Source organism: Schistocerca piceifrons, chromosome 3 (assembly GCF_021461385.2).
Source record: "Schistocerca piceifrons isolate TAMUIC-IGC-003096 chromosome 3, iqSchPice1.1, whole genome shotgun sequence".
NCBI classification, from domain to species: domain Eukaryota; kingdom Metazoa; phylum Arthropoda; class Insecta; order Orthoptera; family Acrididae; genus Schistocerca; species Schistocerca piceifrons.
Window position 1 is genome coordinate 649417528 of NC_060140.1, and position 21338 is coordinate 649438865.

The following is a 21338-nucleotide window of genomic DNA, read 5'->3' on the forward strand; positions in this document are numbered from 1 at the left end:
GCTCTAGCATTTCTGAAGAGATTTTGTGCCCAGCATGTTGTGCCGAACTTTGCTAAGGTCAGGCAGCACATCGATTCTGCAGCAGCCAGGAAAACTGAAAAGCGGGCCAGCCTTGCCTTGATACATAAGAGAGTGTACTTTTCTCGCTGGAGCCTTGAGTATACTTCCCAGGAACTATTTAGATGATATTTGCAGTTGGCTAATCATTATAATTATTGGACCTAGAACTGGATTTATAGTGTTACCTGGGTGGCAGCCAATTCTGCTCAAAGGAAAGCTACAGGACGTCAAATATTAAAGTTGTCACGTCTCTCTGACAATTCATCACTGGAGGCACCAAGTAAGATCGTGAACAATCTGACTGACTTGGAGCAGAGTAATGATGCAGTTTCATTTCCTGAGAAGGGAGTTAACTTTGCTCCCACTTCGGTCATGGACATCATCAGCATAGTTGAACAGTTTGCAGCACAACTACTGCCTAAAACAGCTGAAGAAGTATGTTGTGAAACCTGCCATGCTCTGACGAGAACTAAGCTTTTGAAATCATATGTTACCAGCAGAGAAAGGGCGGCCATTTGGGACCTGAGAGGGTGCCCTGAGAGTGTTGTCTTACTTCCTGACAAAAGCAGCGCAACTGTTGTTCTCTCCCACAAGGACTACTTTGGGATAACGCAGAGCCAGCTAGATGAAGTCTCCTACTGGAAGACCAACACTCACCCCACAAAGAAGGCGAAGAACGATACTAGGGCTCTTCTCAAGGACACGGGTTTACAAGAGGGGATTGCCAGGAAACTGTTACCTTAAGGACTTGTATTCTCAAAACTTTATGGACTTCCTAGAGTCCACAAAGATGAGGTGCCTTTGCACCACACTGTCAGCAACATTAGGGCACCTATATATTTGCTGACAAATTACCTGATAGGGTAAATGTGGGTAAATGCACTCATCATATCTGCAGTTCCGTGGTTTTTGTAAAATGTCTCAACAACTTCAGAGTGAAAGACTCGGATATCCTTGTGAGTTCTGATGTCATTTCATTGTTCACCAGGGTACCTCTATGAGAGTCACTAGAGCTTATTGGTTAGAAATTTGACACACAGACCACTGGATTTTTAGGCATGTCCTGGCCTCCACATATTTTCTGTTTAATGGAGAATACTATGAACAAATAGGAGGAGTCACAGTAGACAACCCACTCTCACTTGTGGTTGTGAATTTGTGTATGGCATACTTCAAGGAAGAAGCCCTGGCGTCTCCAAATTGAAACCCATTTGTTTTTTCTTTATGTGAATGGCACTTTTGTTATATGGCCCCACAGAAGGGGCAAACTTGCTGACTTCCTTACACATTTTAACTCCATACATCCCAACATTAAATTCACTATGAAGACAGAAGCAGAAGGAAGATTACCTGCCATTCATGGACTTCATGGCCAGGAGAAGAGCTGATGACACCTTGGTTCATGGCATGTACCAGAAGAAGACAGATACTGACCTGTATTTGCATACAGACAGTTGCCACCACTCTTAGCTGAGGAATGGGGTACTAAAAGCACTAGTACACCGGTCATCCTCTGTTTCAGATGCAGAGTGTCTGCCTGAGGAGCTGGAAAACCTCAGAACTGTATTTCGAAATAACAGGTATCCAGAAAACACACTTGATGCGCTCTTCACCCCACAACAGTACAACCTGTGGAGATGGAAGAGGAAGAGGCAGCCACTGCCTTTATACCATACACTGGCACACTATTAGAAAAATTGGAAGCACATTAAGGAAGCACTGAGTAAAGATTGCCTTTTGCCCACCAAATAAAAGTGGGCATCATTGAGAAGCCTCAGAGGTGAGCTCGGTTTGGGGAAGGCCAGTATATACCAGATTCCATGCCAATGTCGAAAGATGTGTATTGGACAGACAGAGTACACTGTTAAAGATCGTTGCCAAGAACACCAGAGTCACACTCGACTTTTGTATCCCAACAAGTTAGCGGTTGCAGTGAACTATTTGTCTGAGAATCACACAATGGAGAACGAATGTACCAGGATCTTGACACAGACTTCCAAATACTGGGACAGTGTCGATAGAGGGGCCATAGAAATTCGCACCAGGGACGATCTCAGCAATTGAGATTGCTGCTATAATCTCAGCAAGACTTGGGAACCAGCACTGAGTTTAATCAAGAAGACTCTCAGGAAACAAAATGATTTGGTGATCAGGATGAACAGAGTGCTTGCATCAATACTGCCACAGATGCCAACGCTAGCATCTCCCCAACCGCGGATCGTAGAAGGGATGGCTTTTGGGGGCAGGGGGTATTAGTTGGCCACGCGACCTCAGAAGCTCAGTTCATTAATGGTGACATGTCTTATCATGAAATATTGTGCCCGTTGGACACCATGAACAAGCAATACACCCATGGACTGTTTGTCTGTTACTGTTCCTTCCTTAATCATTTTGTTCAGATGGTATTTGGATTTTATTCTTAAATCTCTATGTAAAAAGTGTAATTTTTTACTTGCATATATAATGCTCTTCATTTTTATGTCTTGTGTGCTGCCAACAGCTGATTGTTCCTAATTTGACTAGTTATTAATAATGTTACTTCATACTTCCTTTGCTACCAAGTCTCATTCTACATTGTCCAGTCACATTAATGGACCAACTGCCAAAATCCTGAATATGATCTCCAAGACCAGATACGTGCTTGTGTTGATCCATTGGGCCTTCCAGAATGATGTGATCTAGGGAATGCCACAAAAACATTCCCACAGACCATAACATTTGCCCCTTTGGCCTGGACCCTTGCTTTCAGACTTTCATGTCATACTCACCAACAGCCATCTGTCTGATGGAACAAAACTAAGTTCATCAGAACACTCAGTGGATGTCCAGTTGCTGTTATTAGTTTGCAAATTCCAGACATAATTGCCACTGAACAGCAGTCAGCATAGGTGCATGAACTAGGTGCTTGCTGTGGAGGGCCAACGGCAGCAACAATCACTGAACAGTCATTGAGGAGACACCATTGGTATCCCTGTGATTCATCTAGATGGACAGTTTTGCAACAGTTGCACATCTGTTCACCCATACACATCTCTGCAGCCGTAATTTCCCTCCATTACCTATGGCCTGTGATGTACCACTGTTGCCTCAATGCGTTGTTAGATAGTGCCATTTTGAAACTTCCTGGCAGATTAAAACTGTGTGCCAGACTGAGACTCAAATTCAGGACCTTGCCCAAGAAAGGCAAAGGTCCCGAGTTCAAGTACGGTCCGGCACACATTTTTAATCTGCCAGGAAGTTTCATATCACCGCACTCTCTGCTGCAGGTGAAACTGTCACTCTAGCACCATACTACCATGCACACTATACTATACCGCAGCAGTATTTGAACAGTTTACAAATTTAGCAGTAAATGAAAATGCTTCCACCTTTGGCCCGAAAGCCAACAATCATATCCATGTAGACATCAGATAAATTGCTCCATGTCCGCATTACGACAACAACTGCACTATATTCTGCGTCACCCAATGGTCTTTATATACCATACCATCCCCTACTAGTGCTGCCACATCCATCGGTGAGTAGTTCTTGGACATTGATTTCAAACACAGGCAATGGTTAAATTAATGTGACTGAACCATCTAATTATCCACAACACATTTCCCACTTAATTCTGTTGTCATATCCCGGTACGTTTATTTCTTGGTTAAAATAAACCATGTTCATTTTAAACTAATTTTTTTTTCTTTGAACTCGGAGTATATCCCTCATTACTTCCTACATGTTGGCAAAATTTTTAGTTTTTGTCATAAAATCAATCAAAACTGGGTAGGCTCTAAGCACAGTGTGACCCTGTAAAAATCAAAAACTGGCCTAGAAAACCTGGAAAACACAGGGAACTTTTTTTGAGTCTCACTGGACACCAAGGATGGGAACGCTGTCAGATTCTATACTAATTTTGCGGCTGAGTTAGCCCTTCTTTTAACTGCAATCTGCCTTAGATTGATGAAACAAAAAACCATTCCCAGTAGTCGGAAGAAAGCACAGATCACACCTGTCTACGAGAAGAGTGGCAAAAGTGATGCACAAAACTACTGATCAGTATCCTTGACATCCATTTGTTGTAGAATCTTACAATATACTCTGAGCTCAAATGTAATGAGGTATTTCAAACAGAATGATCTCCTCATGCCAGCTAGCACAGATTCCAAAACATCAATCTTGTGAATCCCAACTCATTCTTTTATCTTTTGACGTGCTGAAAGCCATAGATCAAAGCAGTCAGGTAGATGCTGTATTTCAGGATTTTTGAAAAGCGTTTGACTGAGTACCACATCTGTGCTTGTTATCAAAAATAGGATTGTAGTGGATATCGAGCAAAATTTGTGACTACACGGGCTAACATAGCAACAAAAGTAATCAATTTTTGAAGAAATAATGGAATCTACTTCCCAATGGCAGGAGAACACTTGAATAAAGGTATTAAAGTTTACAATCTTTCGGAGCCAGCGGCTCTTACTTCTTGCTGAAGGGTAGAAGGAAAAGGAAGAGGGGTGACGGAAGAGGACTGATAAGGTTTAGGAAAAGGGCTACATTTTGGAAAAGTCGCCCATAACTGTGGATCAGGTTACCATATGGGATGACAAGAAAGACTGACTGTTGGGTACTGCATTGGATGAGATATGAAAACATGAGAGATACGGTGGTAGGCAAGGCAAAGATTACTGCTGAAACATTATTCACAAGTTAATAAGTGTTGATAACTAAGTGAAAGATATAGGAGACGAAAAGGGAGTGAAGAAAGACAAAGTTACTGAGAAGAAATGCTGAGACAGAAAGTAGTATGTAAGTTAAGATAGATGGGTGGCAAGAACCAAGGACATGTTGTAGCACGAATTTTTTCTTGTTTATATATATATTGGTTTTTCACTCCTACTTGCATAGTGGGCACCCTGGATTAAACACAGTCACGTTGTATGTCTTTGAACAGACAGTTGGTTTGTATTTATTAAAATAATACCATTGACTTACAATGTCATTGAAACAATCGAAGCAATACGTTAATTTGCAAGATAGAAATTGTCTTCCACATCTTTATAAATGTGATGAAATGTGACATTTTTCCTGCTTACTCCAGTGTTCTGCACTCTGCAGGAAAGAAATAACTGTTTGTTTCTTACGTTTCAGGTGTGGGATGTTAGATCTCAACAGCCGATAGCAAATTGTTCATTGCACAGTGATGCTGTACTGTGTTGTCTGTGGAGCCCTCTTGATCCTGATTATATTATAACTGGCTCAGCAGATAACACACTATGTGTGTGGAAAATCAGCAAACAGACTAATAAGGTTCCCATTGAAAACAGTATGTATAGTCATAATTTTGGTTTTATTTAAAAGTAAAAGTGTGCTTAAAAATATTTAAATAAATTATTTATTCTGTTAGAGACATCAACCCCTATAGAACTTGTAACTAGTAGAATAAATCTGATTCACAACCCAAACTACATTTTGTGTGTGTGTGTGTGTGTGTGTGTGTGTGGTGTGTGTGTGTGTGTGTGCGCATTTGGTCGCGGCAGCGCACGCGCGTGTGTGGTCCGCGCATGCCTGTGCCTGTGCTTGTGTATGTGCTTGCATGTGTCAGCACCCAGACCAGCTCTATGGTTTCAAATAGACAATTGATTTGCTGCACTTAAACATTTCTATCTCAAGTTAAAACCCCTAATAAAAATACAATAATATCCATGACAGTGGCAGAGTGGTGATACTTTTGGCCAAATCAAGGTGCTCTCACAGTGTATACACATGATGCTGTGAAAATGTGAAAAACCCAGTGCCTGCATGACCTTGGAGCTGCCTTGTCCCCAACATTAGACTCGTGCAACCTGGCTAAGACCAATTGTTTTGATGCATCACATCTTGATCCATGGTCTGTCATATTAGGTTAGACAGATAGCATCACAGTCATGTGGCAGACCAGACTGGTTTTTTCTTAATGGCAGAAGAGAGTGCTCTCTTTCCATCCCACCCATTATCTAAGAATCAATTGTTTATGAGTCTGTGAACAATGTTTATATGATGATTGTTTCCTTTTTATTGTTTTGGCACCCTATATCTATATTGTGGTGTAATCTCCCCCCCCCCCCTCTCTCTCTCTCTCTCTCTCTCTCTCTCTCTCTCTCTTTTCATCTCACCCTCCACCCCCCACCCCCCCACCCCCACCCCCACCCCTGCTTTCCACCTCAACATATGTCTTCCACCTCAACTTCCCTCTCTTCCACCTCACCTTCTAATTTCTTCCACCTCACCTTCTAATTTCAGGGTGTATACGACCCAGGAGATCCGGGAAAAACCCGCGAATTTTTTCATCCGGTAGAAAACCGGGAAAAACCCGGGACATTTTTAGAATTCCGGGAATTTTTCATTGTTTTAGTTTTCAGTTAAATTTTTGTAATTTTGACTGGTAAAAACCGATACTCTAACAAAGGATATTACTGTATCCCGCTACTGCAGAATAATACTTCAACAATAAAACATAAACGAGAGAAAAAAATGAAAATAACTTAAATTGCAAACGAAATGCGCCATATACAACGACACACAGTGATCATGCCAGCTTCTGCCAACTGAAAATGTGTCAAAGGCTTTAGGAAGACTACGGAGTGCTTCATAACAACAAATTGCTTCCAATGAGCGTGAAGTCGCAACTGTTTACATTCAATTTGTTTTAGCAGTTACACGCGGGCTCATGCGCATGCGCAGTTGAGTTGCGTTTGGGTAGTAGATTCTCCCGCTTCTGGCTACAGGAATGTGGCTGTTGGCTGTGCAAGCAGTCGTAGCAAGCAGCTAGATGCTACCGGGAAAAGGGGGCGCCAAATTCATATTCTTGAGGAAAAAAACTTGTTTCACAAAGCGCCTAGCATCCAGCGCACGTTTGTCTAGCGATTATTCATATGATTTTGAAACGCTTCCCTGTTGGTTTTTGAACATTTTTGAACACATTTTAAGTTCATTTCTGAATGAATCATAAGTTGACTTTTGAATGCATGCATAGTGTACGTGATGTCTCTGTCAGGAGAATCCTCGTCGCATCTAGAAATAAACTTTCCGCAGACAAAAGGGGACGGGGTAATACGAGCTGAGGGAGTAAAGCCGAACGGATGAATGCCAATCGCTGTCTGACTATATGGTTGATTGGGTTTGCGAATGATCAGCGTTGTTATAATTACTAGCGAAATCCGTAGATTCAGACTACCAGAATGGAAATAAACGACTGACAGGAATAATAGGTGAGAAAGATTACGTATTATCTTCTCAGTGTATCCAAGAAAATGAAATTTTGACAGAAATTTTTTCGCCAGATCGCTGCTACACTAGTAAGGACCGGTAGTACAGCCCCGGCTAGCAGCCGCGTAAATTCTATTCTGGAAGTAACGCGGAAAACGTGTTGTTCGAGCACATAATACGCATAACCGGAAAATAATCGCGGGATAACTAAACCTGTGATTCTGGCAGAGTTAGTGAAGTTAATCGGCGAACAAATTTTGACAGTGGCAGCAATAGCTACAGAATTTGTGATGACAAGATTGTTTGTTAAAACGAGGAAGGAGAAGAAATGGGGACATCACACAAATTATGGAAGAATAAGACGATTCCAAATTTATATAAAAATTTTGCAGTACTGCTTTTCGATCTCATGCCTGACAAGCTGGTGCCTATGAATGAAATGTGAAACTATTTCGCCGGCGTGTGTGGCTGAGCGGTTCTAGGTGCTTCAGTCTGGAACCGCGCGACCGCTACGGTCGCAAGTTCGAATCCTGCCTCAGGCATGGGTGTGTATGATGTCCTTAGGTTAGTTAGGTTTAAGTAGTTCTATGTTCTAGGGGACTGATGACCTCAGATGTTAAGTCCCATAGTGCTCAGAGCCATTTGAACCATTTTTTTGAAACTATTTCCTAACATAAAGCTTTTTGCTTGTAGTAGGCCTAATAGGCATTTGATATTGGTACTTCGTGGCTTATATTCTGTCGTGTTATAAAAATGGCCATTTGTGCCAAAACAGTCTCGTTTATTTGGTGTGTTACATAATTGCTGCAATATTAGAAAGGCCTATTTTGTTTTATCTAGCAGACAGTGACAAAATAGACGTAATCAGATCGAGAAACCACACCAGTCTTGGGTTTATTTGTATTAACAGCTTTTTCAGTATTAGATAACGACATTTCAATTTTTCATGTAGCAAAACGTTTCACGAACTTTGATGAAGTAATAGATTCTTTCGCAGAAAGGAAAGCACGCCATGTAAAGCTGTAGCAAGATTAGAGAGGAAAAAAATGCTAAGAGCTAAGGTTTGAAGAAATGCGTAATTTCTTGCTTATCTCTTGACAGTATTGGTTTTATATATCCTATATTTAATTTTATGTCACACAAAACAGCAAGTTATTAACTAATAGGCCATAAAGAGTTCAGATTTTCTGAAGAGTTCTTGTTCTCTTGATTACAAATAATCCCATCCGCTATTAATTGCGAGTTTTTTTTTAAGGAGGGGCAGGCTGTCAAACCGGCCGACTGGGAGCAGGAGAGGCGCCACAGGACATTTCAATTTCCACTCTCCTGAATATAGTTTGGACGTGCGGTAGAAAAATGCTTTATGAAGAGGCGTGGCACTGCACTTTGGCATACTTAAGACCAAATAATATGTCTTACGTTTCCTGTTTATGTTTGACTTTTCAGTAAGATGTGCACTAAAAGATGAACATATTTTGAAAATTTTATTTTTTTAGTATTGACCCGGTTCACAAATGTCGTAGATCAGGGGCTGATGCGCAGAGCAGTCTGAGTTATAGTGGGTAGTCTCCATGTGACCCGTGTTTACATTTAGTGATTTTGCTGTTTCCCCTTCTTTTACTTTCATGTTAAATGAAAACAAAACTGGTATCTGTGGCCGGAAGCTATCAGGTGAATCAAAACACATTCGCATAATTACGGATGGCTGGAATATGTCATTAGTTTCAGATTTTATTTTATTTCCACCTTTCTGACAGTCAAGCATTAATCGCCTTGCGGAACAATGAAGTTATTTTTGTCTGTTTGCTAAAGAAATTTGACTTTTGTTAACCTTTTCCGCAGAGGCAGTCAATGTATTTGAAACGAAATGTTTAAGTCCACAGTACTGGCTAGTTTCAACTGTTCGCTGCATTTCAAGTACATGTTTTCATTTTCTAGCACATATGGCATTATGCCACAATGAAGAACCAAACATGATATAATACAGTACTGGTGCTCCAAGAAAATTTACATCGCGAAAACCACGCTGAAAAGCTTAATATCAGGTCGAGGTCTACCTCATTGGGAATCTGGACACTCAAATATGCCCTTTAAGTATGCACTTTAAATGTGCACATTTTAATATGATTCATGAAATTCCGATGCTCTTGCAGTATCCTCTGATGTCTTGTTTCTTTTATGACATAATGTATGATCTTTCAATGTTTTACACATACGTACAAACCGGATTCCTACGTCATGATAGCTACCCAAGTGCGATGTCGCCTGTTATCTGCGCTCTCTGGCAACTGCTGAAACGAACCAATTTCTAAGAGGTCGCGGGAAAATATTGCAAATAGTGGTTTGAAAAGCGTTACTTTCAAAGTAAATATCCTTTTACGTAAGTTGAACTATGTATGAGAATGTACCACGAAATTCTTAAATCATAGAACGTTTGACCCTCATTTAAAAATCAACTCTTTGATGACAAGCCATTTAGAAGAATTTCGAACCCTGAAGATCAGACATTTATGTCATTATTAAAAATTTTAGTGGCACATTTGTGTGATATATCTTAAAGTGTAACACGCGCAGAAAAGGTCAACAGTATATGCGAAAGCTTAGCTTCTCTTGCAGCTTGAGAGCACTATTATATGTGAAAGCTTTGCTTTTCTCATAGGAGCACTATGTATATTAAATTAAACTATGAACTTTCCCTGTTTGTGTGTTCGTGCTACTTAGCAGTGATGTTGCTGTTGGCTGACTACATCACGTGTCCTATGCTCTCAATATCCGCTGTCATCGGCTGGCGAGATCACATGACATGAGCTACGAACGGCTTACAAAAGTGTATCGAAATCTCGATTTCAATGATTCAGAAAGTAACAAGGGGTGTTTGATGGAATTCCAATGTAGACTTTCGTAATACGAAAATACGCAACGTACATGTTGCTGCACATCAAAGATATATCTGAAACGTGTCTTTTTCCATGAGTTTCATTTTCTAAAGTACCAGGAAATTGTACTCCCTGAAATTGTACGCCCGTGTATAAAACCATAACCATTCAAATGACTGATAAGGGAAAATATACTGTCACCCGTGAGAAAGTGTATTTTTAACTGGGAAATCCGGGAAAAATCCGGGAATTTTTTTTACTTGTCCACGTATACACCCTGAATTTCTTCCACCTCACCTTCCAGTTTCTTTCACCTTGCCTCCCAATTTCTTTCACCTCACCTCCCCGCCTCTCCTTTACACATACCCTCCCCTCTCTTCAACCTCCCCACACCCCTCATCACACCCTTCACTAAACCTCCCTTCTCTTCACTCTCGCGTCCCCTCCCTTCTCTTCACTCTCGCCTCCCCTCCCTTCTCTTCACTCTCGCCTCCCCTCCCTTCTCTTCACTCTCGCCTCCCCTCCCTTCTCTTCACTCTCGCCTCCCCTCCCTTCTATTCACTCTCGCCTCCCCTCCCTTCTATTCACTCTCGCCTCCCCTCCCTTCTATTCACTCTCGCCTCCCCTCCCTTCTCTTCACTCTCGCCTCCCCTCCCTTCTCTTCACTCTCGCCTCCCCTCCCTTCTATTCACTCTCGCCTCCCCTCCCTTCTCTTCACTCTCGCCTCCCCTCCCTTCTCTTCACTCTCGCCTCCCCTCCCTTCTCTTCACTCTCGCCTCCCCTCCCTTCTCTTCAATCTCTCCTCTCTTCTCCTCCATATACCCTTCCTTCCCTTCAGCCTCGGCCGGCCAGTGTGGCCGAGCGGTTCTAGGCGCTACAGTTTGGAACCGCTACGGTCACAGGTTTGAATCCTGCCTCGGGCATGGATGTGTGTGATGTCCTTCGGTTAGTTAGGTTTAAGTAGTTCTAAGTTCTAGGGGACTGATGACCTCAGCAGTTAAGTCGCATAGTGCTCAGAGCCATTTTGAACCTTCAGCCTCCCCTTCCTTCCCTTCAGCCTCCCCTCCCTTCTCTTAGTCTCCCCTCCCTTCCCTTAGTCTTTTCTCCCTTCCCTTCAATCTCCCACCTTCCGTTCAGTTTCCCATCTCGCCCTCAATCTGTCCCCTTCCCTTCCCTTCCCTTCCCTTCCCTTCAAACCGAGCAAGGTGGCACAGTGGCTAGCACACTGGACTTGCATTAGGGAGGATTACGGTTCAATCCCGCGTCCGGCCATCCTGATTTAGGTTTTCTGTGATTTCCCTAAATCGCTCCAGGTAAATGCAGGGATGGTTCCTTTGGAAGGGCATGGCCGACTTCCTTCCCCATCCTTCCCTAATCCGATGAGACTGATGACCTCGCTGTCTGGCATCCTCCCCCACACAACCCAACCCAACCCAACCTTCCCTTCCCTTCCCTTCCCTTCCCTTCCCTTCCCTTCCCTTCCCTTCCGCCTCCTTTCCCCTCCCTTCCCTCTTCCACCTTCCTTCTTCCGCCTTCCCCCTTCCTCCTTCCCTTCAGTTTCTTAAAATTCCACTCCCTTCCCTTTCTGCATGTTCACCACCACTCCCCTCTCTTCACCTGCCCATCTCCTTTGCTCTTCAGCTGCTCCTGCCCTCTCTACAACTTCCTCTGCCCTCCATTCCACCACCCCTCCTTCTCTTGCCTGTCTCCCTCCCCTTTCTAACACTTGCCCCATGCATTCTCTTTAACTTCACCCCCTCAGACCCTTCCACATCCCCTCAACAACCCCCCCCCCCCCCCCCCCATGTTGCTTCTACAGCCCTCCTTCATCTCTTCCACCTCCCGCCTCCCTTTCTTCTACCTCTCCCTTTCCCTTTCTTTCACCACTCCCCCATTTCTTCCAACTCATTTCTGCCATCCCTCCCCTTTGCCCACCTATCCTTCCTCCTCACCTTCTCTCCTTCTCAAACTCTCCCTTGCCCCATTGCCTCTTCACTCCCCTTGGCCTCTTCATTTCGCCCGATCTCAAGCCTCCCCTGCCCCATCTCGAGCCTCCCCCCACCCCTGGCCCATCTCGAGCCTCCGCCCAACCCCGACCCATCTCGAGCCTCCCCCCAACCCCGACCCATCTCGAGCCTCCCCCCACCCCCAGCCCACCTTGAGCCTGCCCCCACCCCACCTCAACCCTCCCCCCACCCCCGGCCTACCTCGAGCCTCCCCCCCCCCCACTCCCACCCCACCTCGAGCCTCCCCCCACCCCCAGCCCACCTTGAGCCTTTCTTTTTATTATTAGCTTCCTATCACCCACGTAGTCATTTTCTTCTTATCACTTTGCAATCTACATCTACATTTATACTCCGCAAGCCACCCAACGGTGTGTGGCGGAGGGCACTTTACGTGCCACTGTCATTACCTCCCTTTCCTGTTCCAGTCGCGTATGGTTCGCGGGAAGAACGACTGTCTGAAAGCCTCCATGCGCGCTCTAATCTCTCTAATTTTACATTCGTGATCTCCTCGGGAGGTATAACTAGGGGGAAGCAATATATTCGATACCTCATCCAGAAACGCACCCTCTCGAAACCTGGCGAGCAAGCTACACCGCGATGCAGAGCGCCTCTCTTGCAGAGTCTGCCACTTGGGTTTGTTAAACATCTCCGTAATGCTATCACGGTTACCAAATAACCCTGTGACGAAACCCGCCGCTCTTCTTTGGATCTTCTCTATCTCCTCCGTCAACCCGATCTGGCACGGATCCCACACTGATGAGCAATACTCAAGTATAGGTCGAACGAGTGTTTTGTAAGCCACCTCCTTTGTTGATGGACTACATTTTGTAAGGACTCTCCCAGTGAATCTCAACCTGGTACCCGCCTTACCAACAATTAATTTTATATGATCATTCCACTTCAAATCGTTCCGCACGCATACTCCCAGATATTTTACAGAAGTAACTGCTACCAGTGTTTGTTCCGCTATCATATAATCAAGGATCCTTCTTTCTATGTATTTGCAATACATTACATTTGTCTATGTTAAGGGTCAGTTGCCACTCCCTGCACCAAGTACCTATCCGCTGCAGATCTTCCTGCATTTCGCTACAATTTTCTAATGCTGCAACTTCTCTGTATACTACAGCATCATCTGCGAAAAGCCGCATGGAACTTCCGACACTATCTACTAGGTCATTGTGAAAAGCAATGGTCCCACAACACTCCCCTGTGGCACGCCAGAGGTTACTTTAACATCTGTAGTCGTCTCTCCATTGATAACAACATGCTGTGTTCTGTTTGCTAAAAACTCTTCAATCCAGCCACACAACTGGTCTGATATTCCCTAGGCTCTTACTTTGCTTATCAGGTGACAGTGCGGAACTGTATCGAACGCCTTCCGGAAGTCAAGAAAAATAGCATCTACCTGGGAGCCTGTATCTAATATATTCTGGGTCTCACGAACAAATAAAGCGAGTTGGGTCTCACATGATCGCTGTTTCCGGAATCCATATTGATTCCTACATAGTAGATTCTGGGTTTCCAAAAACGACATGATACTCGAGCAAAAAACATCTTCTAAAATTCTACAACAGATCGACGTCAGAGATATAGGTCTATAGTTTTGCGCATCTGCTCGACAACCCTTCTTGAATACTGGGACTACCGGTGCTCTTTTCCAATCATTTGGAACCTTCCGTTCCTCTAGAGACTTGCGGTACACGGCTGTTAGAAGGGGGGCAAGTTCTTTCTCGTACTCTGTGTAGAATCGAATTGGTATCCCGTCAGGTCCAGTGGACTTTCCTCTGTTGAGTGATTCCAGTTGCTTTTCTATTTCTTGGACACTTATTTCGATGTCAGTCATTTTTTCGTTTGTGCGAGGATTTAGAGAAGGAACTGCAGTGCGGTCTTCCTCTGTGAAACAGCTTTGGAAAAAGGTGTTTAGTATTTCAGCTTTACGGGTGTCATCCTCTGTTTCAATGCCATCATCATCCCGTAGTGTCTGGATATGCTGTTTCGAGCCACTTACTGATTTAACGTAAGACCAGAACTTCCTAGGATTTTCTGTCAAGCCGGTACATAGAATTTTACTTTCGAATTCACTGAACGCTTCACGCATAGCCCTCCTTATGCTAACTTTGACATCGTTTAGCTTCAGTTTGTCTGAGAGGTTTTGGCTGTGTTTAAACGTGGAGTGCAGCTCTCTTTGCTTTCGCAGTAGTTTCCTAACTTTGTTGTTGAACCATGGTGGGTTTTTCCCGTCCCTCACAGTTTTACTTGGCACGGACCTGTCTAAAACACGTTTTACGATTGCCTTGAACTTTTTCCATAAACACTCAACATTGTCAGTGTCGGAACAGTAATTTTCATTTTGATCTGTTAGGTAGTCTGAAATCTGCCTTCTATTACTCTTGCTAAACAGATAAATCTTCCTCCCTTTTTTTATATTCCTATTAACTTCCATATTCAGGGATGCTGCAACGGCCTTGTGATCACTGATTCCCTGTTCTGCACATACAGAGTCGAAAATTTCGGGTCTGTTTGTTATCAGTAGGTCCAAGATGTTATCTCCACGAGTCGGTTCTCTGTTTAATTGCTCGAGGTAATTTTCGGGTAGTGCACTCAGTATAATGTCACTCGATGCTCTGTCCCTACCACCCGTCCTAAACATCTGAGTGTCCCAGTCTATATCTGGTAAATTGAAATCTCCACCTAAGACTATAACATGCTGAGAAAATTTATGTGAAATGTATTCCAAATTTTCTCTCAGTTGTTCTGCCACTAATGCTGCTGAGTCGGGAGGTCGGTAAACGGAGCCAATTATTAACCAAGCTCGGTTGTTGAGTGTAGCCTCCACCCATAATAATTCACAGGAACTATCCACTTCTACTTCACTACAGGATAAACTGCTACTAACAGCGACGAACACTCCACCACCGGTTGCATGCAATCTATCCTTTCTAAACACCGTCTGTACCTTTGTAAAAATTTCGGCAGAAATTATCTCTGGCTTCAGCCAGCTTTCTGTACCTATATCGATTTCAGCTTCGGTGCTTTATATCAGCGCTTGAAATTCAGGTACTTTACCAACGCAGCTTCGACAGTTTACAATTACAATACCGATTGCTGCTGCTTGGTCCCCGCATGTCCTGACTTTGCCCCGCACCCGTTGAGGCTGTTGCCCTTTCTGTATTTGCCCAAGGCCATCTAACCTAAAAAACCGCCCAGCCCACGCCACACAACCCCTGCTACCCGTGTAGCCGCTTGTAGCGTGTAGTGGACTCCTGACCTATCCAGCGGAACCCGAAACCCCACCACCCTATGGCGCAAGTCGAGGAATCTGCAGCCCACACGGTCGCAGAACCATCTCAGCCTCTGATTCAGACCCTCCACTCGGCTCTGTACCAAAGGTCCGCAGTCAGTCCTGTCGACGATGCTGCAGATGGTGAGCTCTGCTTTCATCCTGCTAGCGAGACTGGCAGTCTCCACCAAATCAGATAGCCGCCGGAAGTCAGAGAGGATTTCCTCCGATCCATAGCGACACACATCATTGGTGCCGACATGAGCGACCACCTGCAGATGGGTGCACCCTGTACCCTCATGGCATCCGGAAGGACCCTTTCCACATCTGGAATGACTCCCCCCCCCGGTATGCACATGGAGTGCCCATTGGTTTTCTTCCCCTCTCTTGCTGCCATATCCCTAAGTGGCCCCATTACGCGCCTGACGTTGGAGCTCCCAACTACCAGTAAGCCCACCCTCTGCGACCGCTCGGATCTTGCACACTGAGGGGCAACCTCTGGAACAGGACAAGCAGCCATGTCAGGCCGAAGATCAGTATCAGCCTGAGACAGAGCCTGAAACCGGTTCGTCAGACAAACTGGAGAGGCCTTCCGTTCAGCCCTCCAGAATGTCTTTCACCCCCTGCCACACCTTGAGACGACCTCCCACTCTACCACAGGTGAGGGGTGAGCCTCAATGCGGGCGGTATCCCGGGCAACCACAGTCGTAGTCCGATCGGGGGATGTGTGGGACGAGCTGGCCGTCCCCGACAAACCCCCATCCGGGCCCCCACAGTGAAGCCCATTGGCAACAGCCTCAAGCTGTGTGACCGAAGCCAACACTGCCTGAAGCTGGGAGCGAAGGGATGCCAACTCAGCCTGCATCCGAACACAGCAGTCGCAGTCCCTATCCATGCTAAAAACTGTTGTGCAAAGAACGTCTGAACTAACCTACAGAGAGCGCAAACAAATCGACACAAAATTTAAACTGTTATTAAAATACAAGATTGCCTAGTAAATGCAGTAATGCTGCTACTTGCGTACTGCTGACACACTGCTCAGCGGCGGAAGGAGACTACGCGATTTTACACTATTCAGGTACTAAATCGCGATGCTACAACTCTCAAATACTATAATACACCCGAAATTTATGAATTAAACAATGCAAGTACCAAAAACACACAAAGAAGTTAAGAATCAAACTATGTAACAAATGAGTGAGCTAGGTGTATACGACTTGCTGCTGCAGCTGCTTATCCAACGGCGGCAGGGAGCACACTGACTGTGACCAACCGACACTGGCTGTTCAAAACAAAAACAGAAGACAAACGACTACGCGAATTTACACTATTCAGGTACTAAAACGCGATGCTACAACTCTCAAATACTATAATACGCCCGAAATTTATGAATTAAACAATGCAAGTACCAAAAACACGCAAAGAAATTAAGAATTAAACTATGTAACAAATGAGTGAGCTAGGAGTATACGACTTGCTGCTGCAGCTGCTTATCCAACGGCGGCAGGGAGCACACTGACTGAGCAATGAGCGATTAACATTTGTAGCTGGAAATATACTCTAGCTTTCCTGTTGTTTACTATTTATTTGCATTTTACAATGACCTTTAACTTCTTTCTTTTCAGGGAAACAGAAGAAACAGGCAAAAATGCACAGCAAAACTGTTTCAAAAATGCTAGCACAAAATGCAGAGGATAAATTGCCCCAAGGTAAGATGATCAAAATGGAGAATTACACTAAAATACATTAATATTCTACCAAAAACCGGAACATCATTTATCTTTCTTTCATTTAGAAAAAGCTGTTGAAATATATGAAACATGATGGAGCTTTAGTAAGAAGTTTAATATATTTGCTGTACCCTACGTTATGTTATTCAGATGAATAATTGTAGTTACTGCAAAAGCTATTTAATTTTTGAACACTTGTGCTCCGTAAAAATATAAACACTAGGTCCCATTCTTGATATTAAAACTTCAGAATCTCAACAATTTCTGAATTGACATAGATTTAGACATACAAGCCTGCAGGTGCCATTATTTGCCATGACATGAATCCATGTTTGGACGCAGGATCCACATAGTCCATGACCAAGGGAGTCAATAAGTTGAGTTAAACGTGCAGATTTTTTGAAAAATTGCTACAATTACTGGCAGATCCAATGCATCCCAAAGCCAACACCATACTTCCACTTCTACTTCTCCAGCAGAGCCAGACCCAACTATGGAGAACCTAAGATCAACAGCAGTGGCCAGCAGATACATAATCTGTAGCCTAGACTAAGATAGCTTGCAACAGTCTTATAAAATTTAGAGCAATGTTACCCAGCTGAATATCCATGAGCAGTCCAAAAAGGAGGGCATGCCAAGAAGATATTGCTGGATACATGAAATGGATGACTTCTGATACCATGGTTACTCAGTCCCTAACTGAAAAGTGCCAATGGAATACTAACCAAGATGTGTGCCTCATATACATTTTCAAGCACTACTAATTCAACCCCCCCCCCCCCCCCCCAATGAACCACGGACCTTGCCGTTGGTGGGGAGGCTTGCATGCCTCAACGATACAGATAGCCGTACCGTAGGTGCAACCACAACGGAGGGGTATCTATTGAGAGGCCACACAAACGTGTGGTTCCTGAAAAGGGGCAGCAGCCTTTTCAGTAGTTGCAGGGGCAACAGTCTGGATGATTGACTGATCTGGCCGTGTAACACTAACCAAAACATCCTTGCTGTTGTGGTACTGTGAACGGCTGAAAGCAAGGGGAAACTACAGCCGTAATTTTTCCTGAGGGCATGCAGCTTTACTGTATGATTAAATGATGATGGCGTCCTCCAGGGTAAAATATTTCGGAGGTAAAATAGTCCCCCAACCGGATCTCCGGGCGGGGACTACTCAAGAGGACGTCGTTATCAGGAGAAAGAAAACTGGCGTTCTACCGATCGGAGCATGGAATGTCAGATCCCTTAATCGGGCAGGTAGGTTAGAAAATTTAAAAAGGGAAATGGATAGGTTAAAGTTAGATATAGTGGGAATTAGTGAATTTTGGTGGCAGGAGGAACAAGACTTTGGGTCAGGTGATTACAGGGTTATAAATACAAAATCAAATAGGGCTAATTCAGGAGTAGGTTTAATAATGAATAAAAAAATAGGAGTGAGGGTAAGCTACTACAAACAGCATAGTGAATGCATTATTGTGGCCAAGATAGACACGAAGCCCACGCCTACTACAGTAGTACAAGTTTATATGCCAACTAGCTCTGCAGATGATGAAGAAATTGATGAAATGTATGATGAGATAAAAGAAATTATTCAGGTAGTGAAGGGAGACGAAAATTTAATAGTCATGGGTGACTGAAATTCGACAGTAGGAAAAGGAAGAGAAGGAAACGTAGTAGGTGAATATGGATTGGGGCTAAGAAATGAAAGAGGAAGCCGCCTGGTAGAATTTTGCACAGAGCATAACTTAATCATAGCTAACACTTGGTTCAAGAATCATGAAAGAATGTTGTATACATGGAAGAACCCTGGAGATACTAGAAGGTTTCAGATATGTTATATAATGGTAAGACAGAGATTTAGGAACCAGATTTTAAATTGTAAGACATTTCCAGGGGCGGATGTGGACTCTGACCACAATCTATTGGTTATGAACTGTAGATTAAATCTGAAGAAACTGCAAAAAGGTGGGAATTTAAGGAGATTGGACCTGGATAAACTGAAAGAACCAGAGGTTGTAGAGAGTTTCAGGGAGAGCATAAGGGAACAATTGACAGGAATGGGGGAAAGAAATACAGTAGAAGAAGAATGGGTAGCTTTGAGGAATGAAATAGTGAAGGCAGCTGAGGATCAAGTAGGTAAAAAGACGAGGGCTTGTAGAAATCCTTGGGTAACAGAAGAAATATTTAATTTAATGAATTTAATTAATGAAAGAAGAAAATATAAAAATGCAGTAAATGAAGCAGGCAAAAAGGAATACAAACGTCTCAAAAATGAGATCGACAGGAAGTGCAAAATGGCTAAGCAGGGATGGCTAGAGGACAAATGTAAGGCTGTACAGGCTTATCTCACGAGGGGTAAGATAGATACTGCCTACAGGAAAATTAGAGAGACCTTTGGAGAAAAGAGAACCACTTGCATGAATATCAAGTGCTCAGATGGAAACTCAGTTCTAAGCAAAGAAGGGAAAGCAGAAAGGTGGAAGGAGTATATAGAGGGTCTATACAAAGGCGATGTTCTTGAGGACAATATTATGGAAATGGAAGATGAGGTAGATGAAGATGAAATGGGAGATACGATACTGGGTGAAGAGTTTGACAGAGCACTGAAAGACATAAGTCAAAACAAGGCCCCGGGAGTAGACAACATTCCATTAGAACTACTGATAGCCTTGAGAGAGCCAGTCCTGACAAAACTCTACCATCTGGTGGGCAAGATGTATGAGACAGGCGAAATTCCCTAAGACTTCAAGAAGAATATAATAATTCCAGTCCCAAAGAAAGCAGGTGTTGACAGATGTGAAAATTACCGAACTATCAGTTCAATAAGTCACAGCTGCAAAATACTAACATGAATTCTTTACAGACGAATGGAAAAACTGGTAGGAGCCGACCTCGGGGAAGATCAGTTTGGATTCCGTAGAAATGTTGGAACACATGAGGCAATGCTGACCCTACGACTTAGAAGAAAGATTAAGGAAAGGCAAACCTATGTTTCTAGCATTTGTAGACTTAGAGAAAGCTTTTGACAATGTTGACTGGAATGCTCTCTTTCAAATTCTGAAGGTGGCAGGGGTAAAATACAGGGAGCGAAAGGCTATTTACAATTTGTACAGAAAGCAGATGGCAGTTATAAGAGTCGAGGGACATGAAAGGGAAGTAGTGGTTGGGAAAGGAGTGAGACAGGGTTGTAGCCTATCCCCGATGCTATTCAATCTGTATATTGAGCAAGCAGTAAAGGAAACAAAAGAAAAGTTCGAACTAGGTATTAAAATCCATGGAGAAGAAATAAAAACTTTGAGGTTTGCTGATGACATTGTAATCCTGTCAGAGACAGCAAAGGACTTGGAAGAGCAGTTGAACGGAATGGACAGTGTCTTGGAAGGAGGGTATAAGATGAACATCAGCACAATCAAATCAAGGATAATGGAATGTAGTCGAATTAAGTTGGGTGATGCTGAGGGAATTAGATTAGGAAATGAGAGACTTAAAGTGGTAAAGGAGTTTTGCTATTTGGGGAGCAAAATAACTGATGATGGTCGAAATAGAGAGGATATAAAATGTAGACTGGCAATGGCAGGGAAATCGTTTCTGAAGAAGAGAAATTTGTTAACATCAAGTATTGATTTAAGTGTCAGGAAGTCGTTTCTGAAAGTATTTGTGTGGAGTGTAGCCATGTATGGAAGTGAAACATGGACAATAAATAGTTTAGACAAGAAGAGATAGAAGCTTTCGAAATGTGGTGCTACAGAAGAATGCTGAAGATTAGATGGGTAGATCACATAACTAATGAGGAGGTATTGAACAGAATTAGGGAGAAGAGGAGTTTGTGGCACAACTTGACTAGAAGAAGGGATCGGTTGGTAGGACATGTTCTGAGACATCAAGGGATCACCAATGTAGCACTGGAGGGCAACGTGGAGGGTAAAAATCCTAGAGGGAGACGAAGAGATGAATACACTAAGCAGATTCAGAAGGATGTAGGCTGCAGTTGGTACTGGGAGATGAAGAAGCTTGCACAGGATAGAGTAGCATGGAGAGCTGCTTCAAACCAGTCTCAGGACTGAAGACCACCACAACAACAACAACAACAACAACAACAACTATTTCTATGTTTTACATTATTTTAGTGATCACTGGTTCCAGGTTTTCAGTTTATTTACAACTA

At 43.5% G+C, this 21338-nt stretch overlaps 1 protein-coding gene across 1 annotated transcript in view; it reads left to right on the plus strand.

Moving 5' to 3' along the window:
- The window catches only part of LOC124789327 (gem-associated protein 5), a 366866-nt gene that overhangs the window by 218780 nt on the left and 126748 nt on the right, over positions 1–21338 (plus strand). The window contains exons 13-14 of the mRNA XM_047256646.1: positions 5188–5362; positions 17075–17158. Of these exons, the coding sequence (XP_047112602.1) occupies positions 5188–5362; positions 17075–17158 (259 nt within the window). The remainder of the gene's footprint in view (positions 1–5187; positions 5363–17074; positions 17159–21338) is intronic.